At 35.3% G+C, this 23203-nt stretch overlaps 1 protein-coding gene across 26 annotated transcripts in view; it reads left to right on the forward strand.

The window, feature by feature from the left end:
- The window catches only part of DMD (dystrophin), a 1241121-nt gene that overhangs the window by 946619 nt on the left and 271299 nt on the right, over positions 1 to 23203 (forward strand). For 25 of the 26 annotated variants that reach the window (XM_080576230.1, XM_080576221.1, XM_080576232.1 and 22 more), the window contains 2 exons: positions 13657 to 13868; positions 20475 to 20629. In XM_080576230.1, coding sequence (XP_080432356.1) covers positions 13657 to 13868; positions 20475 to 20629 — 367 coding nt within the window. Of the gene's footprint in view, positions 1 to 13656; positions 13869 to 20474; positions 20630 to 22188; positions 22343 to 23203 lie in introns of those variants that run through there. The other variant, XM_080576235.1, reaches the window with a different exon arrangement.

Raw genomic sequence — 23203 nt, forward strand, 5'->3', positions numbered from 1 at the left:
TTGCACAGCCCTGAAGCTCCATTGCTAGTCCAACCCGAGTAACTACTGCTTAGTCTAAGCAAGAGAGATTCTAGGACTTTGTTGGGTGATTGGACCAACTAGTGTTTTCATTTTTTATGTAGTACACCAAATCATCATTATGGTGACTCACAATGAAATACTGTAGATAATTCAAAGGATTTCCTTTTATTACTATCTTCAGGACCGTAGACATATTAAAATTGGTGGCTTGGAGGCTTTTTAATCTGTGTTTAGTGGATAGCAATCCTTACAAGGTTGTGTCAGCATTTATCCTGCCAAAACGGGAGGGAAGGGGAAATTAAGCATAAAAATTCTGGGAGCTAGCATCTTTCTTGTCAGCAGGCCTATTGCATACTAGGCGAGACAATGAATGGTCAGAAAGCCATCTTGAGCCATGTTGAGATGGCTCTTAGTGTTTAATAGAAAAGGAGAGCTGACATTGAATAGTCTGATGTATGGTGAGGAAGTGGTGGCATCTGATTGGGCTTGGTAGAACTTGGAACCTGAAGCAGCATTTAGAAAAGGTTTCATTGTATTTTAATTAAATGGGAACCTGTATACAGTAGAGGAAACACCAATGCCCTGAAAAATTTTCCTGGCAGTGTCAGACCGTGGTTATATCTGCTTCATAAGTGTTGAATTGAGGACAGTATTCTAGATGAAAAGATAGTTTTACAGGATATTAATTACATTTTCAGTATGTTTCTTGTATTTTTGGTGGTTTTGACAATTGGCTTTTTTCACTGCAGCATTGTAATAGGATGGCAACAGCAGTGGTTTAATCTGTCCATGGGATTTTTCTTCTCTGTTTTATTTCACGCAGAATGTTGAGCTCTGTAGAGGAAAAAAAAAAAAAAAAAAGATTCAGTGTTTTAGATCCAAAATTTGCTGTGTTTCAGCCATGTCAGAATACTGACTTTGAAGTGTGTTCATTTGTCTGTAGCTGATTAAGCTTAAGCCATTTAGTGTCTCATGAGTCTCATGAAGTTTAGGATCCTGTACTAAAGGGAATATGAACAAAGAAGCACAACAGTCTGATAAAAATAAATAAATTAAATAAGTATTTGGGTCATTTTCTACACTATTTTAAGTCCTGGAGTCTTATGCTTTGTGCCATTAGGGACTTTATGTGTTGGGAAGCTAAGTATGGATTAACTAGCATCAGACTGAAAGCATCTTCTGGAGTATATAGAAAACAGGTGCAAGGGTGAGAGATATGTCAGTCTGAGGTAGAACCAAGAAATTAAATCCCTGAGGAATTAACTCACCTGTGAAAATAGTTCAATATTAATGTAAATTTTTTGAAAGACTGTAATCGTAACTCTAAAACATAATCTAGTTTTTGTTTTGGCCGGAAATACAGTCCTTAGAATGATTGTGTTATGTGATGCTTTTCTCCTCTCAGGAAGATGATTGTGAGAGAAATAACTATTTTACCCTAGTTGTCAGTATAATATATAGTCTGAAGTGTAAATATTACTTTATTTTTAGTCTTTATTTTGTATGTGCTAGAATTTCTAGGAAGCTGTCACTGAAAAGATACCGTGGGGGAAGCTTATATTTGATAACTTACTACATTATGAAATTGCTAATTTGAAATTAAGACAAATATATAGTTTTCTATTTCAATTATGAAATAAGAAATGTATTAAGTTAATGCAGTTAAGATCCCTGCACAAAAATGTCCCAAGTCTATGCTTAAAATAGAAGTATTTCAAAATGTGTTTACTACTTTACTTTGAAATCACTTCTTGTTAATTTGGAAGTTTAGTGTACTTTCAAAAGCAAAGATATAGTTTTGATTTGGTCCACTGTTGAGTGGTTTTTTTTGTTTGTTTTTCTCTAGTGCACGCATGGCATTTTTTGGTTCATTCCTTGAGCTAAGCTCAGTATTGTTGCCAGCACTCCCTTTTCTGTATCTGTTGAGCAGGCAAGCAAATGGAGCTCAGGCATCATCTCCCACTTGACTTCTGCTGACAGGTACAGGCTGGGGTGGCTCAGAAGTTGAATCACTTTGCAGCTTTGGTGTAGTTACAAGAGACACAGTAAAAGATTTACAGTAGTCTGGGCCTGTAATTCCAGTCTTGGAATTCAATTGTAGCCCAGCAAATGGTCTCAGAGGTAAGACTAACCAATGCAATGACTGAGAGCCACTGTGTTTCTTACTGACCATTGCACAGAGTGTGTCAGTTTACCCTTGCTGATGCAGCTTAATTAGCAAATATTACAGTGGCAAAGAATTGGACCTTGAGAGTTGTAGTAAGTAGAACCTTAGCTTTTGAATGATGTAATTCTGACAGCTTGAACAATATTTAATCTTGAATAATAGAAGGAGGATATATGCTGCTTATCCATTGTAAAATGAATCAAAACTAATTGCAGTCTTCAAATTTAGAATTCTTGGTTTATAGCTCTTATGGGGAGTGGAGGTTTCCTAAGGAAATTATTTCTTCTGTTGAAGAAGAAAACAGAAATATAAATAGTATGCATAACTTCACTTCAGTAACTTTGAACCTGATATTCACACATTCTTAGAATTCCTGAGTACACTTTAATTTTCTTAGATACTTTGGTACTTAAGATCTCCCACAGTCTTCCCATACAGTTCAAGCTGGATCTATTAAATCAATAAAAGCAAATGGGTAGCAAATACAGATATATTTGAAAAGCAAGTCTCAGTCTAAACTCAAACTCAGCAGGAGTTAGTAGGCTGCTGCAAGTAAAAAAATAAATAAATAGATTAAATATGAATGTATGATGGCATCACAAAGTTATGTAGTAGTAAGAATTCTTAAATTCATTGCCTGTATGCTTCATTAGGTAGGTAATGAATTTCACACATTTCTAGACTTAAACTACCATACATGCCATTATGTTTTTGCATGAATAAGTATACGAAAGCCTTAGTATATGAAAGCCAATGTACTTTAATAATGCTAATAGCATTTTTGTTTATGTTCAGAGAAAGCAGAATATGATTTCATTAATTTAATGTCCCATTTCTAAGTGCAGTCACAGACAAGTCATATTTCTCTTGGAAAAGGTTTTATTAAATATTTTATAGGTCGTATGATTATTACATATGCTGTCATCCATGAACAGATATTAGATTCATAATTATAAATTATTTTATTACCAGTATCTTAAGTAACCAAACTGCTAGAAAAAAATAAAAACATTTCAATAAATACTAAAATACCTAATTACTTGTAATTAATATTTACAGTCTTAATACAGATATTAATGATTTTTTCCTATTCTTTGAAAACTTTTAAGTTTAAAACTGAAGTGACTAGATTACTTACATACTCACTCATCTAGTTAATCAGATTAGTCATAATCCTGTAGCTTCTGTTTGGTGTACCTTCTATCATTCTAAATATCATTTTTAAATCTGATTAAGTCTTCATAATTATATGAGGAATATTTAAGAAAGTAGCTAGAACATCAGACATTATTAGGTTGGAGTTCAGTAATACAGTCGCTATTTTCTACATACAACAAAGGGAACTGAATAAAATACGTTCTGAAAGACGATGAAATCATTTGGGAACCCTTTTGGTTAGTAGTACGATGTTACTGAAAAGTTATATTTTGATATCATCCAAGTATGTGTGTCTCTGCAGGAACAAAAACAAGATAATTATCTCCTGGTGTCTTGTCCATATGCATTCTGCTGCTGAGGTTGCATGAATCCCTGCAGACTCTGCATCCTGCACGAGCAGTGGGACCGAGCTGACCAGGGGACTGACTGGGGCACTCCATTTCTCCATAAATATCCTGCTTTACTTGAAACTCTGTTAGCAACAAGATGAATCCATTAATTCCGTAATCTCTCTATCCATCTCTCTAGTAAATACTTAAGTATATATGCATACACATACACTTTTATTCATTTCTATAGGTTTCTAACAAAGTCACACTTAGTCTTGTTACTATTTCATACTAAATCATGAAGAATCTTACTTCTTTACATTGTTTACTTCTCACATCAGAATTCTACAGGTCAATTGGAACATTTTAAAATTGGGAAGCAAATGGTCTTCGGCTTTCATGAATACCATGATCTGTTCCCTTTTTCATTTAGTGAAAAAAAAAATCATGAAAACTTGCATGTAAAAGGTAATAAATGTTTTATACATAAATATTTTTATCAGAACTTGACAGTCCAGTGAATACATTCTGAAGGACCCATTTTCCAAATAATAAGCTCTTACATACCTTTTTCGTTGATCAGTCATAGAAGTTGCTTATTGCTTGTTATAAGAAACTGATTTCTTTAGATGTGCTACCAGTTTAATCTGGTCTCTAACTTCCACTCTGTATAGAAAGGTATAAAGCATGCTTCACAGTGCTGAAAAATTATTCACTTGCTGCTTAGTGGAAACCACTTGACAGTTTTCAGTTCATTCTGTTTGATTTGACACTTCCAAAGGAACAGAATGACCTTCATTAGTTTGATCATATGGAAACAGCTTTGTTACCAGAAGTGATTTTAAGATAAAAGAAAAATAGGCTTACCCTAGCTAAATGAAGCAAAATTAAATCATAGACTTGCAATAATTGGAAATAATTATGCCCCAAAAGTATCAAACATGAAAATGAGATTGAGTGTGTATGTATATGTGTTTAAAAACACATATAAGTCTGTTGAAATCTTCATTATTGCTTATCTTTCTTAGCCTCTGAGAACCAGAGGAAGTAACGTTCTTCCTCCCAGCGCTTTCATGCCCTGACAGGTCTTTCAGATACATTTTCATTGTTCTTCATCACCCCAGAAAGATGATTGAATGCTCTGAGCGCTTCTGCTTCCTGGTTTCCCTTGTAAGACCAGTGCTTAGAAACTAGAGTATTGCAAAGTAGTAGAGATTAGATAAATTCTTTTCTCCTTCCCACATATTATTCATTGACTTGTTCATTATGCAAGTTGTGTACATACTTTCCGTCATGGCTGACTTTTTTGTAAGCCATATTTTTATTTATTTATTATTTTTAAATCTAGCTTATTACATTTTGATGCATACATTTTAAGAACTAATCTTTCTATAAATACTTTTATAGATTCATGGTGCATAAAAGCAATGTCTGACATCTTGATGGCTTAAATGAGAGACTTCACATTAAGGCAGATATTTTAAGTTGCCACCCCACCGTTAGTTTTAGGTTTATTGGTGAAATCACATTACTGACCAACTGAGGGATGCATAAAATGTCTCAGATGACACATTAATAATTTTTTTCATATTTGGTTATAGTGAAGGGTTGTGATAGCTTTCTAAGGTCACCTCATATAAGAAGATTTTTATAAGCCTATGAAAAAAAAGGTGAAAGAAATACCTCTTTACAAGAAAAGTTAAGGACAGATGAAGCCTAAATTGCTATTTGAGTAGGCTGTTTCCAACTGTTCTCTACTGCGTAGTGCTTCCTATCCAGTTCCACTCCATAATGATAGCCTACAGGCAGCAACTTAGTAGATGTTATAACTGTTCCTGTGACTCCTTCAGTACTTCAGCATTTAAAAAAAAAATGTTGCAAACTTATCCTAGTTTGACTCTGCATCTACTATCCAAATGTTCTCATTAGACCAGTCTCTTTAAGATTCACGATTGTTTATAAAATGGAGGCAACATCCTTTTGTCTAGGGATGCTGTATGATAGACCTTATTAAAGTGATTTCTCCTTGAAGATGATTCAGGTCAGACACCTCCTGTTGTAGAAAGCAGCAAAAGGGAAGGTAGAGCACTTTCAGAAAGTAGCAATTCATAAACGGAGAACTTTAACTCCTTCTGGGAAGAAAAAAAAAAAAGGCTAGTTTAGGCTTATTTGCTTAGGAAAATAAAATGATGAAAAGCAAGATAACCATAAGTTAAGTCAAAGCTTAAATATTGTTTTAACAGTGGTGCACACCAGGGCTCAGTAATGTCAACAGTTTTGTTCAAATATTTTTGTCAATTATCTGGATGAGGGGATCAAGTGCACCCTCTGTAGGTTCACAGGTGATACTAAGTTAGGTGGGACTGCTGATCTGCTGGAGGGTAGAAAGGCTCTGCAGAGGGATCTGGACAGGCTAGAGCCATGAGCCAAGTCCAGCTGCATGACATTCAACAAGGGTAAACGCTGAGTTCTGCACTTGGGCCATAACAACCCCATGCATTGGTTTAGGCTTGCAGAAGAATGGCTGGAAAGTTGTCCAACAGAAAAGGACCCAGGGGTGCAGGTCGACAGGTACTGAATGTGAGTCAGCAGTATGCCCAGGTGGCCAAGACAGCCAATGGCATCTTGGCCTGCATCAGAAATAGTGTGGCCAGCAGGATTAGGGATGGGATTCTTGCTTTGTATGTAGCACTGGTGAGACTGCACCTCAAGTACTATGCTCCGCTTTGGGCCCTTCACTGTAAGAAAGATATTGAGTTGGTAGAAGAGCAACAAAGCTCGATAAGGGACTAGAAAACAAGTGTTGTGAGGAGTGACTGAGGGAATTGGGGTTGTTTAGTACGGAGAACAGGAGGTTGAAGGGAAACCTTATTGTTGTCTACAACTACCTGAAAGAAGGTTGCAGAGAGGAGGATGTCAGTTTCATTTCTTAGGTGACAAGTGATAGGACATGAGGAAATGGTCTCAAGTTGCACCAGGAGAATTTTAATTGGACATTAGGAAGACTTTCTTCACAGAAAGGATGGTTGGGCATTGCAACAGGCTACCCAGGGAAGTGGTGGAATCCCCACATTTAAGAGACATGTGGATGTGGTAGAAAGGGATATGGTTTAATGATTGAACTCACTAGGTCAGGTTAATGGTTGGACTTGATGAGGTCTTTTCCAGCTTAGATGGTTCTATGATTCTGGAATTCTAAGACATAATTTTTCAGATTGGAAAACTAGTGTTTTATACAGACACAAAAGTTTAACTTGATTAAATTGTAAATGAAATATATGTATATAGATTAGTTCAAAGCATATGAAGTAAGGTGAAATGCAAATTTCACTGTCTAGAACATTCAAAGGAAAGTGTATTATGGAGCTGCAACTCAAACAGAAATTAATCCAACCTGATGGAGTATTCTATGTGCAAAGAGGAAACTTAAAATATATACTTGTCTTTGAAAGCAAATTTGGAAAGGACTTAAACTCCAGGAAGAAATAGGAGTAATTTTTAGGGATAGCATAGGATTTAAAAGTTACTTGTACAGGCGGCTTTGAAGCTGAGGTAGTATACTTCCTGGGCAACCAGTATCATTGATGGTCTTGGGCTGATTTTAGCCTGTCTTCCTTAAACACCTACACTTATTGTTATTATTCGTTTATGTTTTCAGCATTTGCCAATATTACAGTCTCAAAGTACTCATTTTAGCTTCTCATACTATGCCTTGCTGTCTTCTACTTATAGTGTTGTGTGGTACGTGCACTGTCATGTGATGCGTTCTACTTGCAGTCATGCAGACCACATTTAGCTCAGGGCTGTCTCCAGCTCTGTAGCAGCATTTTGTCAATGCAGTACAACAACTTCATGCACCAATTTTTTAACCTGCTATACTTACATTGACAACTGAAGTTCTTACAGTTGACGAAGAATGTAAACTTTTTTCTTCTTCATGTTTTAATTCTGTTTAGCAGTGGCAGCCCATTCTGTGAGGCTGTCATGTTTAAGGGCTACTCACTCCCGTAAGAATGAAGACCTCAGATACTCATTTTTCTTTCAGTGCATGAGGTGTTTCATATTGCTGCAAGGGAGGGGATTTAAAGCTCAGGAGGTTATGACAAAAATATGAAATTATTCATAAATCATTTTCCAGAATTGGCTAGAATTCAAGCTGAGTGTGTATTTTCATCATTGTCATTGTTGCAAGGTATAAGTAAATATAAACACAGATGCATGTGAAATGATTATCATTTTTTCAGCTAGGGAACATCAGTGCATCAGTAACTTCTTTTGATAACATGAATTATAATTGTCCATAATTCTACTGTTATATAGTTATATTCTACAGGAGGTCAGATTACATAACTGTATTAGTCCCTCTAGTCTTCAAGTTTATGAACCTACAGTGAACATATTGCTTTTGTAGAAAAATGTCAATATATTGACAACAATGCTTTTGAAAAGCACTCTTCTACAGAGCAAAATGAGAGCAGTTTAGGCTAATTTGTTGAACAAGGAAAACAGAAGTTTTCCGCTTCGCAGATTCTGTTGCTATGCATTTAATTGCTCATTTTCTTTTTTTTTTTATTTTTTTTTCTGTTGTTATACTGGATTTAATGGTCTTATCTAACTGGAGTGGCATGATTGCTTTTTTCATCTTTGCACGAAAGCTAAATATACACTAAATACGCTAAATATAACCTACAGTAAAGTGAATGTTATTTCTCCTGTAACTGACAGCTCCTTCTCAGACTCCTTTTCTGTTGTTTCCACTGCTGTTGTATTAAAAACCAAGGAGAGTAAAGTTTCTAAGGGAGGAGAGTTGTATTTCATCAATAATAGGAACTCTTAAGAGAGGTTACAAGAGTTATTTTTGTTGTTTCTCTACTATACCTAGTGTATTAAAAGAAAGAGTAACAAAATTCTGTAAATAAACAAAACAGTTTTAAGCCAGCAGCCACCTTGACCATGACTGTTCTTTTTTCAGTATACTAAATCAGTGATAACCAGATTGTAAAATAGTAATCTCACGTTTGAGTGCTTTAAATGCAGTTTTTTTGATTTGTTCTTACTTCTAATAACTTACTAAACCTGTGTACAGTTCAGCAGAATTTCTTTTGTCCATCTTAGTGATATGATCGGTATTGAAAAGCTAGTGAACAGTAGCAATGAAAAAAAGAATCGAATAGAAACCTTGAAATTACATGCTGGTAGAATCTCACCATGTCCCTAAATGATTTGTTTGAGGGACTTCAGTGTTGGACTGGGAGCAGCTGGAGCCATGCTGGGATACTTTACTGTCAGCTAGTTCAAAACTGGTGGATGTGGAATAAAATGAGGACTTCAGCTGGAACACTGTGATTAGGAAAAGTATGGCTTGGAAATAACCTGAAGTAGAAAAGGTCCCACCAGATTTAATTCATATAACATATGTCTTGGACAGTTTACTACGAAATTGTTTTTCTGACTTATATAACTAAGCATACTATGACTACTTTTGTATGTTCTGTTGAATTTAGCATTGGTGATGGCTATAAGAATAGCTATAAAATTAATTTATAACTGTAAGATGCTAATGGTAGTTTTGAACTTTGTAGTGATTTTAAGCAATGGAATATATTTCTGCTTGTTGTATGTATTTTGTCTTTCTGATACTTTAGATTTGCTAATTGTCAAATATTGTGTTTATTACTTTTATATATATATATGTTTATATATTCAAATAATGGTTGCATCGATCGATAAAACAACTTTTAATTTATTGCGTTTCCTTAATTCTGTATAGAAAATGCTGTCTTTTTTTTCAGATTCCCACTTTGCAGATTGGCTGGTAAATAAATGCTGTACTGAATCATTAAGAATCATTTTGAGATAGTTTCAAATACTGATTCTTACAAAAAAAATACTGTGCTGCTGCCAAAGTTAAATAATTAAATAGGAAGAAAAATAGATACAAAAGAGTGCTACACTATTAAAGAGAGGTTTTGAAATATTGGAGGCACAGGACTTAAGAGTATTGAACAACGTAAACAGAGGTGCTTCAGAAACTGCTGAACTGTGAGGGAAAAAAAAAAGGATTTTGTCATTGTTACTAATTATTTTAAGCCCCTTCAGTGATTTTAATAGTGCATATGGAGCCGCATTCATTCTGTCTATCTAGATGTTTTCGATGTGTAGTCATCACAGTATGTAGGTGCAATGACATAAAAGATAAACATCTGAGTCTGGGCTCGGTAATATTCTATTGTGATCCAGGGTACAGTAAGAACAATTACATTATCTTTTCTGACAAAAGCTTACTTCTTAGCCATATTGAATATTCCTATTTAGGTTTCAGAATTTTTTGTGGTCTTCGCAACAGTTTTTTTGTATGTGAGCATGTTTTTGCTTTATGTAATTTTTGTTCGTGTATAGAACATTACTTATTGAAGGCCTTAAATTCAGGGCAGGAAGTAGTGATCAATTTTATTTATTTCTCCAAGATTTGGGCAAATCCTTTTCTGGAACAGCTGCTTCACATGCCATTGATCCTTTTGTGACTCTTTTTAAAAATCTGTTTCTTATTTCTAGAGCTGTTTCCATGGTTCTAGATAAGAGTGATTGAACTCTTTAACAAATTATTTTCCCTCCGCTGAATCCCATGTGTTCATTGGAACCTTCGGGGTTTTGTTAGATTCTCACAGCAGAAATAACAAGGCTGTAGGCAGGCAGAACTCAGTTATGAGGTTCCTCATTGCTATCATGTAAAATACTCTTAATATTTTTTCTTTTTCATTTTATCATCATCAATTTATTGCTGTCAGCAGCCAATCAGAGAGACTTTTATATGTTCCAATGCCCTTGCACTGAGACACATGGCATTCAGAATTCTTTATAAATTCTCTTTTACTGTCCAACAACATTTTTAATAACATCTCTCTAATCCTTCTCATCTGCAGTCAGTATCTCACTGGCTGCAGGTGAGTGGTTTGCAGGTTGATGTGATCACTTCTGACACAATATATACTTAGACTGGGTTTTCAGAACTTTTTTGGTTGGCATAAATCTGTAAGTGGTATTTCCTTCTGTGTGAAACAGCCCACTAGAGAGCAAAATATATCCTGAAGAGACACTGATTTAGTATTTTTCAGTATGTTTTGGAAGTGAATGTTCATATTTGCAGCTTTAAAGGTGTTTTTTTTTTTTTTTTTCTTGTTACTCAAAAACAAATCTACGGTCCACATACAAATGAGAGCATTGTGTAGAAGATGTGAACTTGCTGTAATTGCTGTTTGGTATAACCTAGCTTGGAAAGACCAAATTAGTTCTGTTGATGTCATGGTGTGTTTAGCTTGCAGTACTTTGTTAAATGGGTTTGGTCACTCACTGGTTCAAGAAAACAAAGTTGTTATCTTTATTTTGTTCAGATTATCTAATAACTTCCTGAACTTTCTACCTCAAATCTCTAATAAAGCAATACTATTAAGTATGTTATTTTTCTTTTAATATATATGCTTTTTTAAACTAAGTTTATAAAGTTTCCATATCAGATGCTTTTCTTTTCCATTTTTGAGGGAGATAATCGAAGTATTTCACAAGGAAATGTGTTTCATAGATTTAGAGTCTGTATATTCAGTCACTTGCGTAATCGGGCTCCTGAGATGTCCTGAATATATCTTTTGTAACACAGCCCGATTCCCCTCTTGGGTGGGAGAATTGGTCATCATAGAATCCCAGGACCATGGTACATGATGTAATACTCAATCTTGCTGAGAAAATCAGTCTCTTAGAGAAGGACTTCAAATATATCTTACTTAGGTACAAATGTCATGAGACAACAAATTTAGAGCAGCTGTTATAATGAATTAATATTGTTGTAGACCCAATATTCTTTTGAGTGAGTCCTGCAACAGAGTTTTCATTCACTCTTAAAGAAACAGACACAAACACAACAATAACAAAACAAGCTTATAATAAAGCAAAAATAGGTGGGATTTTTGTAGCGCTCTCATGGACAACTGACAGAAGCAAGCTATTATACTTTTGTGAGCTCTATTGACCGAAATCTCCACGCTGTCAGGAACTACAAGATAACTTACTGCATGTCTTGGAGTATATGGGGAGAGGAGCTTGGGTAGTTATCTGCAAGAAATAGGTGGCTGTTATTGCCTATATGTCAGTGAAACTATGGAAAGTGTTTGAGCATTCTTTGTACGTGAAACCTTCGGCGCAACCCTTGAGCCACATGCTTTTGTATGGCCCCATGATTTTATTTGAGCAGTTCAAGAACTCTTCTGTTATTCACACTTGCACTAGTCCACAATCTCTTCGTTGTTTCAGGCATGCCCAAAAGCTTAAAGCAGAAATCTACTATACAGATATGGCATAGAAATGAGTTGTTTTGTGACATTCATATACAGCTTTCTAAAATGAGAGTTAGATTTGCTTCAGATTAAATTTACGTATTTGGGCCTTAGGCTTATCCTTGGTTTGCTCTGTTTGTGCTTCATGTTTTCCCATTTTGTTTCTTCAGTTCGTAGTCAATTTCCTTTGACTTAAACATGCTGCCACATGTGCTTACTCACAGTTTTTATCCATAGGCTTGAGCAGGGGATGCTGAAAGCTTTCTTCTCTTACTCTAAACATCAGCTAAGTCTATCTTTATCTATTCCTCCAGAAGAAGGAAGAGCACTGTTAGGTGTACATCTCTTCCCTGCTGAAGCTTTTCTCACCTCTTTAGCCTTTAGCCTCCATCACTCTGGAATCAACCGTGCAATGAGAGATGTGGTGTTGGATCAACAGTTCAATGATAACTTCATTTGCTTTCAATTACTCTAGGAATTTCTGTTTCCTCTCCCTAGAAGGCCTGTGAATTTTTAGTGTAGTGAGGCAATCTTTGAGAAAAATATTGAGACTGTAGTTTGTGCTGCCTAAACTCAGGATATAAAATAAAATGCACCTATTTCTTCATGTAGAGCATTTTTTTATTGTTTGTACATTTTTGTTTTTTCTTTTAGACAAACGTGTTTGAAAGACTAAGTCTTGACTGATTGGAAGACTAGGTCCCCAGATGCTTTACACAGAAGATTTGCTGTGCTACTATCCAGTAGTCTGGTTCTGGATGTTAGCCAACACTATCAGCGATTCTAGTGATTGTTCGGTTCCCCACGATCACATTTCTTTCAAATAGTGGCAAACCTTGTCCATAGTTTATAATTAACATGAACACATGAGAAAGATTTTAGACAGCCTTTGCATTCTGCTAACACTTGCCTTAATGAATTAAGAAATATTGCCATTAATTATATCTTGCAACAAATCTTTAAAGAAAATTACTGAATCATAGAATCATTTACGTTGGAAAAGACCTCTAAGATCATCTGGTCCAACCTTTTAACCTAGCACTGCCAAGCCCACCATTAAACCATGTCACTAATCTACACTTTTTTTGAAGACCTCTAGGGATGGTGACTCAACTGCTTCCGTGGGCAGCCTGTTCCAATATTTCACAAGCCTTTCAGTGAAGAATTTTTTTCCAAATATTGAACCTAAACCTCCCCTGGTGCAACTTGAGGGCATTTCCTCTTGTCTTATCACTTAGTGCTTGAGAGAAGAGACCGATCCCTACCTTGCTATAGCCTCCTTTAAAGTAACTGTAGAGCAAAGTCCCTAAAGGAGTTGTTCTTCAAAGTTATTAAACCTTGAGTTGGTTTGGTAATAATGAAAGATGATTGCTGCTCCTTTTTCTCAAATGCGATCCTGTTTCTTAATGCTTTTTGAGTCATGAACCTGGCATTTCTGTCTCCATATGCATCAAAACACATGATGTGCACCAAAGTATCATACTGTGTGTCCCAGAACAGTTTATCTGTTCTTTATTAAACTGAACTTAGTTGCAATTACAGCCAAAAAGTACAAGAGCTCTCCAATATGGTCAATTCTAGAAATATTTACTCAACACAAAAAAAAAAGGCTTTTAAGTGACTCAGCTTTTGTTTTCCCTTTGTGTTTCACCAGTTGAAAAGATACAGAGCCAGTGGGATGAAGTGCATGGACACCTCCAAAGCCGGAGACAGCAGCTTCATGAGATGTCAAAGGATTCAACACAGTGGCTAGAAGCTAAACAAGAAGCTGAGCAGGTTCTTGAACAAGCGAAAAATAAGCTTGAGTCGTGGAAAGAAATTTCCTACACCGTGGAAGCTCTGAAAAAGCAGAACACTGAGCTTAAGGTCACTACTAAAAACTAGGAATTTAACTTTAAGATAAATAAACAAAATGTTGATAAGTGATTGAAAATATTTCTGTTTAAGTTAACTAGATTGTTAAAGAAAATGTCCTCTAAGTATTAAACAGTGCACATCGAAGACAAGTCCTTTATCCCTTCCCATTTCCAACAAACATTTGTAAGAAATGAATTTACGAAGTTTAAAATGGGTATTACATAATTCTTGAATGAACGTGGTCTTATCAGTCATAGGAAATAGCTGTCTGATCTCGCAGGAAAAACAAACAAACAAACAAACACACAAAACCTACCTCTTCAGTACAAGTATTTCTCGTCTTTTCTATATACCAGCCTTAGCTGAGGCACTGGCACTGCAGACTGGGAAATCCTGTAGTGTTGGTATTTGTCTGCATTGACAATGAAGCTGTATAGGTTGCCTGAAGGTAGTTTTAAAAAATAAAGAAAGGGAAAATATGTACCAAGCTATGTGGATGCCTTGAAAATCAGGTATTTTAGATTTGCGCCAAGGTGTTCTCACTGGGTTCAAGCTTTTTAGAATTATTAATTGGAAAAAAAAATAAAAAATAAAATAAAAATAAATAAATTAGAAAAAAATGAAACAGCTGGTTTTGTGTATTTAGCCACATATATTGTCAAATGTTTGGTGCTAAAATGTGCACCTCAGTGAACTTACATATCTGAGCTGTACCTCAAGTAACAATGCAGATATGCCCAAACTCTTGTATCAGCTTGTAAGTTTCTTGATAAGGAAATAGTCATACTTTGGTGACATTCCTCATGAATAAATTTTGAGAACAGCTGTTTCAGATTAATCATATCTCATTTTCTGGTTGGGAAAAAACAAGATTGAAACCAACCAGTTGATCAGCCTCTTAACATGGGTCCTGCCTCCATGGTAATGGAGCGTTACATTTTAGTTATTTGGGAGAATAGTTACACAAATATTTTCTGATATGTTCTCCTCTCCTGCCCTCCAGATTATTATTATATTTTTTTTTAACTCCTAGCACTCTGTTATTTAGTTAAAGTTTGTGGACTTGATCAGTCTTTTTTGCCCAGATGAATGGTGATAAACCACTGTGAAGAATAGTGAGGTGAGGTCCTCATCAACTAGTTTTGCTGGCAGAGAAAGTATGTTTATAACTGCATGATTGGTCTTCAGCTATCTCAGTCATAAGGTTCTTGTTACTTTTCTGGTATTTAGAAGTAGATACAAAATCTGTTATTTTTCCTTGTCTGTTTGCCTGTAGGAAGAATTAAAACTTCCATTATCTTCTTGCTTTACGGCCGGGAAGTGTTTAAGTTTTCTTATTTAATATTAAGGTCATTGCTTAGGAAGGGTGGATTATGGTAAACAAGAGCAATCACTCACTAATATATTGGAAAGAGTTAGAAATTATGTATACTACTGTCATTCAGCATAGAGGATTCCCACTTGTCACTGTCTTTCTGCAGTCAGGGTATCAGTACCTTACGCAATGCCTGTCCCAGTCTTAATTTAATGTTACATGCTGTAGCCAGTTACAGATACTAGACTATAATTATAGCGTAACTGTTAAAGCTGGTCAAGCTTACGGTTAGTCTGACATAATTTGACTGCCCTCGTGGTGATATGAACATCCATGGGCTCTACTGTTCCAGCGTTGTTTACATTCGTTTGATTTTGCCTATCCTCTCTCCCACAAGTCTGAAAAATATTCACCTCTATCTTTGAGACTTCCTTTTTTTTAGTTCCTCTTTTTTTTTTTTTCTTATTTCACAAGTCTTCGTTAGGCAATTATCTTTGTCTGCCAGTAATTCCTATTGTGACAAATCCATCATGAAAGCTTCTCAAATGTGACAGCATCAGCTGTTGTGTTCATGCTTGAAATAAAGGGTCATGAATTCTAAGCAAAACTGAAATCGTATTTGAGTTTAGCAGCTTTATATTTCTTCTGTCTACTAGTATCAAAACTGAAGGACCCAGAAATATATCAAGTCCTCAAAATAAATGTTTTCCAGGCTGCTGTGCCAAACACATATATTCTGATGTTGTCCCCTGAATAACTAGAGCAAGTATACTGTCTTTTGGCTTGCTGTTACACTGATGAAAACAAAGCTGTCATTTCTATTCATTTGTGTTGAGAGAAAGAGAGAGGTCAGTGTGAGTCTTACATAAATTCTTCAGACATATTCATTTTGTCAGCTTCATATCTCTGCACAGTTTGGTGTGAGAAAGTAGTCACACAAAAGTGTTCTTCTGATTTTTGTTAAATATTATAGGTCTGCCTAAAGAAGCTGAGCCAACGCAAAAATTCCCCTCTGCTCTGAATGAACTTTGGGTCAGTGCTTGTGTTAATGCTTTTCTGTTAATGCATCCTTATGCATGAGTAAATGGACAGGCACTCAGCAATACTCCTCTTTTGATTGTTTTTATTTTTTACAATACCAGCATAAAACAAAAATCTGGCTTGTATATTTGCTCAGTGATGTTTTTTAATAGAATTTGACACACTGATGTTTAAAAGTAATCTAGTACAGTGTAGCCTCTAATTAAAAATATTATTTGTTTGAGACAGAAGTTAATTCAGAGCTAATTTGCTGAGGAATAATGCATTTTTTTTCATTTTCTTTTTTAGTTTCATATTCAAGAACTAAATGAGGACTGGGGTTAGGTATGGAGAATCAGAATATGGCATTCTGGCCAGCGAAAGTCTTTACCTATTAAAATCCTGTTTATTATTGTTTATTCAGTGATAGCTGCAGATGGTTAACTCAGCAGGCTGAAGGTTATATATGTACACATAGTACACTTCAGCTCTTCAGTCCCCAAATAATCTGAACATAAGCTAGAGTAAAACTAGTTTCTTCTTCTTAATATGATACTGAGTTTAAGTAAAAAAACAAAAACAAACAAACAAACAAACCCACCCTGCTAGGATTGCCAGCACTCTCCTTGGTGCCTTGCTTTGGGAAGAGCTAGGAGAGACTGAGAGACCTTTTCTCTCTGTGAATCTTTTTAGCTGGGATGGCCAAAGTGAAGTAGAAGAAGGATGGAGACGAGGTTTCCTTTCTTTCCTTCACTGACCACCTTCTTCCTGGTCGCCTAAATAGGAAACTGAAGAGCAGCCTGGTGACATCCCCTGCTCTGTTGGGACTCAGACGCCAAGCAGCCTTCCACTGGCATAGCCCAGGGGTGAAGTTTATGCCTTGGGTTGCCCTCATCCTTTTCTGTTTTGGAGGGCAGGGGATGAAGGGACAATAAGGTTAACTCTAGCTAATTTAACCTTTCCTTGAAATGTTACTGGTAATTCTTTTGCCACTCTATGTATACCAACATAGGTTGAAGTACAGTCTCAGCATTCTGTGGATTTTTATTATTCCAGGGCTGACAGCATACTGCTTTCATTTCAGTAAAACTATTAACAATTAAGATAATGTTATCAGTATGATTCAGACACTGAAATAGAAGTCCTTAATGGAAAAAATAATTATTTAAGTATATAAATAAAATGTGCTATAAATATATTGTAAAAGGACAGGAAGACAGCCTGATTTTCCAGATTTGTAATATATTACCTGCTCACTGTGGGAATTCACATGCTCGAAGCTGGACATTCCTGTACATACATACTGCAATACTTGAACTTCTCTGCATAGTTTATTTTGTTCCACTGGGCAATCCTGGGGTAGAAAAAAGCCCATCTCTAATTTCCTTCCTTGTTTTTAATCAAGGATCCTTAATTATACAGACTTTCTTCCTAAGAACATCAACCAGTGCCTTCTAATTAAAAATTAAAAATAAATTTATACTTAAGTAACATGATAAATGCATAGCCTTAATTCTTTAAGCCTTTTAATAAACTCAGCAAATTCCAGTGATGACACAGACAAAACAAAGAGAAGGCTTATAAAAATGTGGAAATGAAATTAAGGTAATGAAGCATTCCCCCCTACCTCACACCACATCTCACCCCACCCCCCAAAAAAATCAAACGTTCCCAAGTAGCTTAGAGATAAATGAATAAATGAGAGCTAAAAATATAATAAGGAGGAATAAAAAAAAATAGCCACCAATTTAATCATTAAAAAATCATTACAGTCATATAAGATTAGAGTTAATGGGTGTCTGGTAGACAGTTAAAACATTTACCACAACACTTTGTTCTCAATATCTGTGCAAAAAGCAGAGTTGAAACAAGGCATGCACTCTTTAAAGTTGGTGAAAAATTGCATACCAATTTCCGGTAAAGTAAAAAATAGAAATTGTTTCTGTCGACAAAACTCTCTATATTCATCATTTTTTTCTTGATTGATGATCTAGTGTTGTAATGTCAGGAAGTTAATGGATTAATGTTGAAGTTAATGGTGAGAATCAACACTTTTGAAAACAGCCTTGTAATGGATCTTTCTGTATTTTTATTATAAAACTGGCTTTGGAAGGTTTTATTAAGGTCATTAACATTACATGGAACTGGGCAAAAAGAACTTATTTTAAAAGTAAAGTTTACAGGCTATTAGTTTACAATACAGACAAAATGTTGGGGTAACTTTTCTATGTAATACAGCAAACAGTCAGTCTGATGAAATACTTTGTCTAGAAAGAAGTAGCTGTGTGCATACATAATGTGAAACAGAGAGGAAGGTAGTGTGTATTAAAGATGGATAGACCTTACTGTAGAATGGATACATGCTATAAAAGTTCTACAAACCTGAAATGATTATTTCCGTAGACTTTATTTATTTTTGGTTTTATAGATTTTATTATGTGTGTGTAAATATCAGCAATTACATATTTAGTATATATAATTCTGCCAGGGAAGGTGCTCAAATAGGAAACTATATTCAAAGCAACCACCTACCTTTATCTTCTTCAAAGGAGTGCTAGTGATTTTCTATACAATTATCAGTTCTCCTGACTATACCTCCATACTTAACATGAAGGAGTAACATAACTGCTTAGGCAGTTTCAGCTTAACTGCACTTAACCATAATGTTCAGATGGTTCTCAAAGAGTTAGTAGGCTCCTCCTAATGTTGGATTGGTAAAAATCAGATCCCTTGCTCAAAATGCATAGTCAGGTTGCTGTCTTAGTGTCTGAGGTTATCTGGTGCACAGTAGTTGGGGAACTGTTCTGATCTGTCATGAAAGAATAACACAGGAAAGGGAGGAAATACATGTTTTCAGTTTCAGATTATGGAGGGATCTTAGAGATGTGGAAGCAGCTTTTTAATTGAGAAAGGTTGGGCGGGGGGAGATTAGAATAAAAACAAACAAACAGAAAAAAACTCCAGTTGTACTCTTTTCAAAGGTCAAGTTTGAAAGTCCCAGTCTTAGCCAAAATCAATTTATCAATCTGAGATGAAAATATAAGCACACAAAATTTTCCAAAAGTACTCATTTTTATTTAGAGTTTAGACTGTTTAATCAGGGATTGCATGTTTTAGTTCAGCTTTGTGTGGAGAATTCATTGTCTGAAGAAAAACAGGATTTCAAGAGGAATACCACTTTGGGAGAATGAGAGGGAAAAGCAATTTTTTCTTCACAGAGATTTCCAAATTTTGAGTGTTAAAGCACTCAAATAAAGAAAGTCAAGCTTTACTGTTTGTTTGGTTTTTGTTTGTTTGTTTGTTTGCTAGATAGCTTCTAATGTTTACATACAATTTAGCGTTTCTATTGGCAAATTCAACCATTTTTTTTTCATTTGCATTGTCCCGTTGATAGCCTAGTCGCAGTCTTTGCCTAGTACAAAAGTACAATTTGACCATCGATTATCTTTGCTCTTTCATTTTGTTGTTACACATTATGGATTGAATATGCAGCTTCAGTGCATTTATACGGAAATTTTCTCTGAGGAAAAAGACTACTGGGAAAGGTGCATGGGGTCTGGTTTCTGGCTGAATGAGTGTTCGAGATTTCCTGGCTTGCTGCTGTAGTAAGGCAGTTGGCCCAGGTGGGGCCAGGGCAGAGGAAAGGAGAAGTAAAGGAAGGAATGTTCAAGATATAAAAAGCTTACTTACTAGTAAAAATACTAAGTTAGCATTATAAATATATTGATAGGTGTACCAGAATTTTGCTGTACTGCAGATTTAGTGCTGTTCCAGTAGGTGGCACTAATTACATAAACAATTTGGTAAAAGAATTAAGAAAAATAAAAAAGTGAAATCCCAGGCATTAGTATAATTTCACATTATAAAAAAGAAAATTAGATAGAACATACTATTTCATTGTATCTTCTATCTTGGTATAATTCAACATCAAATATAGAAGATATAATAATGCATCCATCTATTTATGTCCCAGAAAAGAACAATCAACATTCGCTATTTATCAACCTGAGCTGCCATGTTTTATTTGGCATTTAGGATTCAGATGCTTAATCTCTTCAGAGATTAGCAGTAGTCTTACAGTCTTATACCTATAAAAAATTCAAACATTTAGAAAGACTCTGACCGTAGTTACCAGTAAATGTGAGGAAGTCCTTCCTCTGTTCTTTTTTCATATTGATGGTATAACTTGTCCATCTCCTTTTCTAATAATCATAGTATGTGTGTAATCATTTTATGACAAACTGATATTTATTCTTTATTTTTTTTCCTTTTCACTTCAGCAATTTTCAAAAGAAATACGACAATGGCAAATAAATGTAGATGTGGTGAATGACATGGCACTGAAGCTGCTGCGCGATTATTCAGCAGATGACACCAGCAAAGTAGAACTGATGACAGATAACATTAATACAACATGGGCTACCATTAATAAGAGGTAGGATATAAATTCTACTGTTATGTTTGTTGTTAAACTTCATTGTCCAGCTTTGGTTGGAGATCACAGAGGATAAAAAAATTGAAAATGAGATGGTTATAATGAAAACGGTAAAGCAAGATGACGAATCTTCTCTCATATTTTGTGGATCTGTGTCTTTGGAATGCCATTTAAGTTGCTCATGTAACATTTTGCCTTCTGCCAATTTCCCTCAGCTGTAAGCAGTTGCCACCTAACTTTAGTTGATAGGTGATATATTTTAACTATTTAAAATGAAGTGTATCATATTTGATATTCTACCTTCACAATCACTATAGTGATTTTGCTGGAGTCATAAACTGAATATGAAAATGACAGACTGAAAATGATAGGAAGCAGTCTTGAGGTAGAAATGTTATCCTGTAGCTTTGAAGCAAATCTATGGTCAAGAAAGTTTTTATTAGATCCTTGATCACATTCTTGATTGCATTTCACAGTCTTGCAGTGTTTGGTTTAGATACCAATTCCTTACTAAAAGCAATTTTTGCAGCTTGTCTCCAAATTGTGAATCATCCAATATGCAATCTATAAAATCAGAACACTTTGCAGAATAAAAATGACTTTCTTTGTAGTAGTAAAAGAGTTTTATATTATCGTACACTAGATGAGATACACACAAAAATTAAATCAAAGTTGTTTTAATCAGTTTAGTATCTTGGATTAAGTTTTATAGCCTATAACTGAAACTAGAACTGAATTAGTTTTAACATATTTTTAATTAAAGCCTATGAACAAGGTCAGAAAAGTTTGTTTAGTTAAATATAAAATAAATTTAGAAGATCTTGCATAATGAAAGTTAGTTAAACCAGTGATGACTACTAAAATTTATTCCTGCTCTGTTTAATTTTTATGAAGTAAACATTCATATGAATGAGTCATTTTGACAGCATTTTCCCTGAATCAGACTTGCCACTGACTTAAGAACCTGTTTAAATAAGAGATGCTACTGACGTCCACTAAGAGAAATCCATATAATAATAATAATTTGGAAGGTCTTTTTTTTTATTATTTAATAAAGAACAATAACTAAACCAGGAAATTAGTGAAAACATTCAATGAATATTTGCTTGCGTTTCTGCTGTTACATAGCAGTAGCCATTTTAGCCTTATTGGTAGTAGTTTTACTATCTGCAATCTGAGAAACTGGCTGGAGGGTTTCCTGGATAAGAAGTGTTGCATGTCTAATGCGCAAAACTATTCCCCATGAGTAGGCAATGTAAGCAGGTAAAAATGCTTAGATTGAAGAACTCACAGAACTTGCTTTTGGTTGTATATAGAACTACAGCCACCATTTGGTAAGATAGCTTTGTAATCCTGAAGTCCAGTGCTACCTGTGGCTGCTGTAGATACTCAGGTATCAATTATAGCCAAGAGTGCCTCTTTAAGTATGTTAATGGTTCAAGCAGAGATGCAGGTGTGTCTAATGCTGTCTAAATGTGCTAATTGCCATTGTTGCATGTAATCAGCTGAGTACTAGGCTAACAGAGATTACAATTCTTCAAGAGAGTTCTTGCAAGCTTCTATAAAACCTGCAGAATTGTTCGCAGTTCATGTGTCTGATGATTTACTATAGTAAATGCTTTATGTCCAAAAAAAAAAAAAAAAAGATGCTTAGGTGACTGAGTTGATATTTCCTCTTTAGAAGGACAAGAGGATAAGATTAAGCTTGTGCAGGTAACTGTAAAACTACATTTTCATACTATTTGCCTGTAAGGCTTTGCTGCTACCTTTCTAATACTTTAATATTTTGTATATAATTTTTGCAAGACTTCCCATGATTTGGGAATTTGAAAAATAATTATGTTGCAAACAGTAGTTGATAAGCTTCTCTGAGGGCTGTATCATGTTGTCAAACATGATCATGTATCAAGTCTGTCTCTTGTGAAAAACAGATAAATGTGTACTTACACCCTACCCTGGAAGTGTTTAAGGCCAGAGTTCAAGGGGCTTCGAGCAACCTGATTTGGTGGGTGGCATCCCTGCCCATGTAAGGGGGGTTGGAACTAGGTGGTCTTTAAGGTCTCTTCCAACCCAAGCTAATCTATGAGTTTAATGAAGGTTACCAAAAAGCTTGAACTTGTGAACTCATGCAGAACTTATGGAGAGAGGTCTTGAAAGAACATCCTAGAGATTTCTTTTGTTGAGCAACTCTGCAAAGAGAAGGTGGAGTCTGTGGGCCTTTGGATGACTTAAGTGCTATTTTAAAGATTATATTTTGTTATGTTGTCCTGTTCTTTTGTTTGTTTTTGTGGTGCCTTTTTTGGTCTTGTTTGTTTTTCCCTGCCCTTTACACTTAAGCTCTCAAGTTGTTGCACGGAGCAAAACAAATTGTATCTTGATGGTTTTGTTTGGTTTTTGTTTGTTTGTTTGTTTTTCTTTGAACTGTAAGAGTATATTTACTCTGAGTAGAAAGGAGGCATGTGAACTATCTATTGCAGGCTACAAGAAAAACTGGTTCTCCACTGAGCTAGGCAATGATTTCAGATATATCCATGACTGTTACTTTCATCTAGGCCATGAACAAGTAATGCTCTG

The sequence above is a fragment of the Anser brachyrhynchus genome, assembly GCF_964034855.1.
Source record: "Anser brachyrhynchus genome assembly, chromosome: 1".
NCBI classification, from domain to species: domain Eukaryota; kingdom Metazoa; phylum Chordata; class Aves; order Anseriformes; family Anatidae; genus Anser; species Anser brachyrhynchus.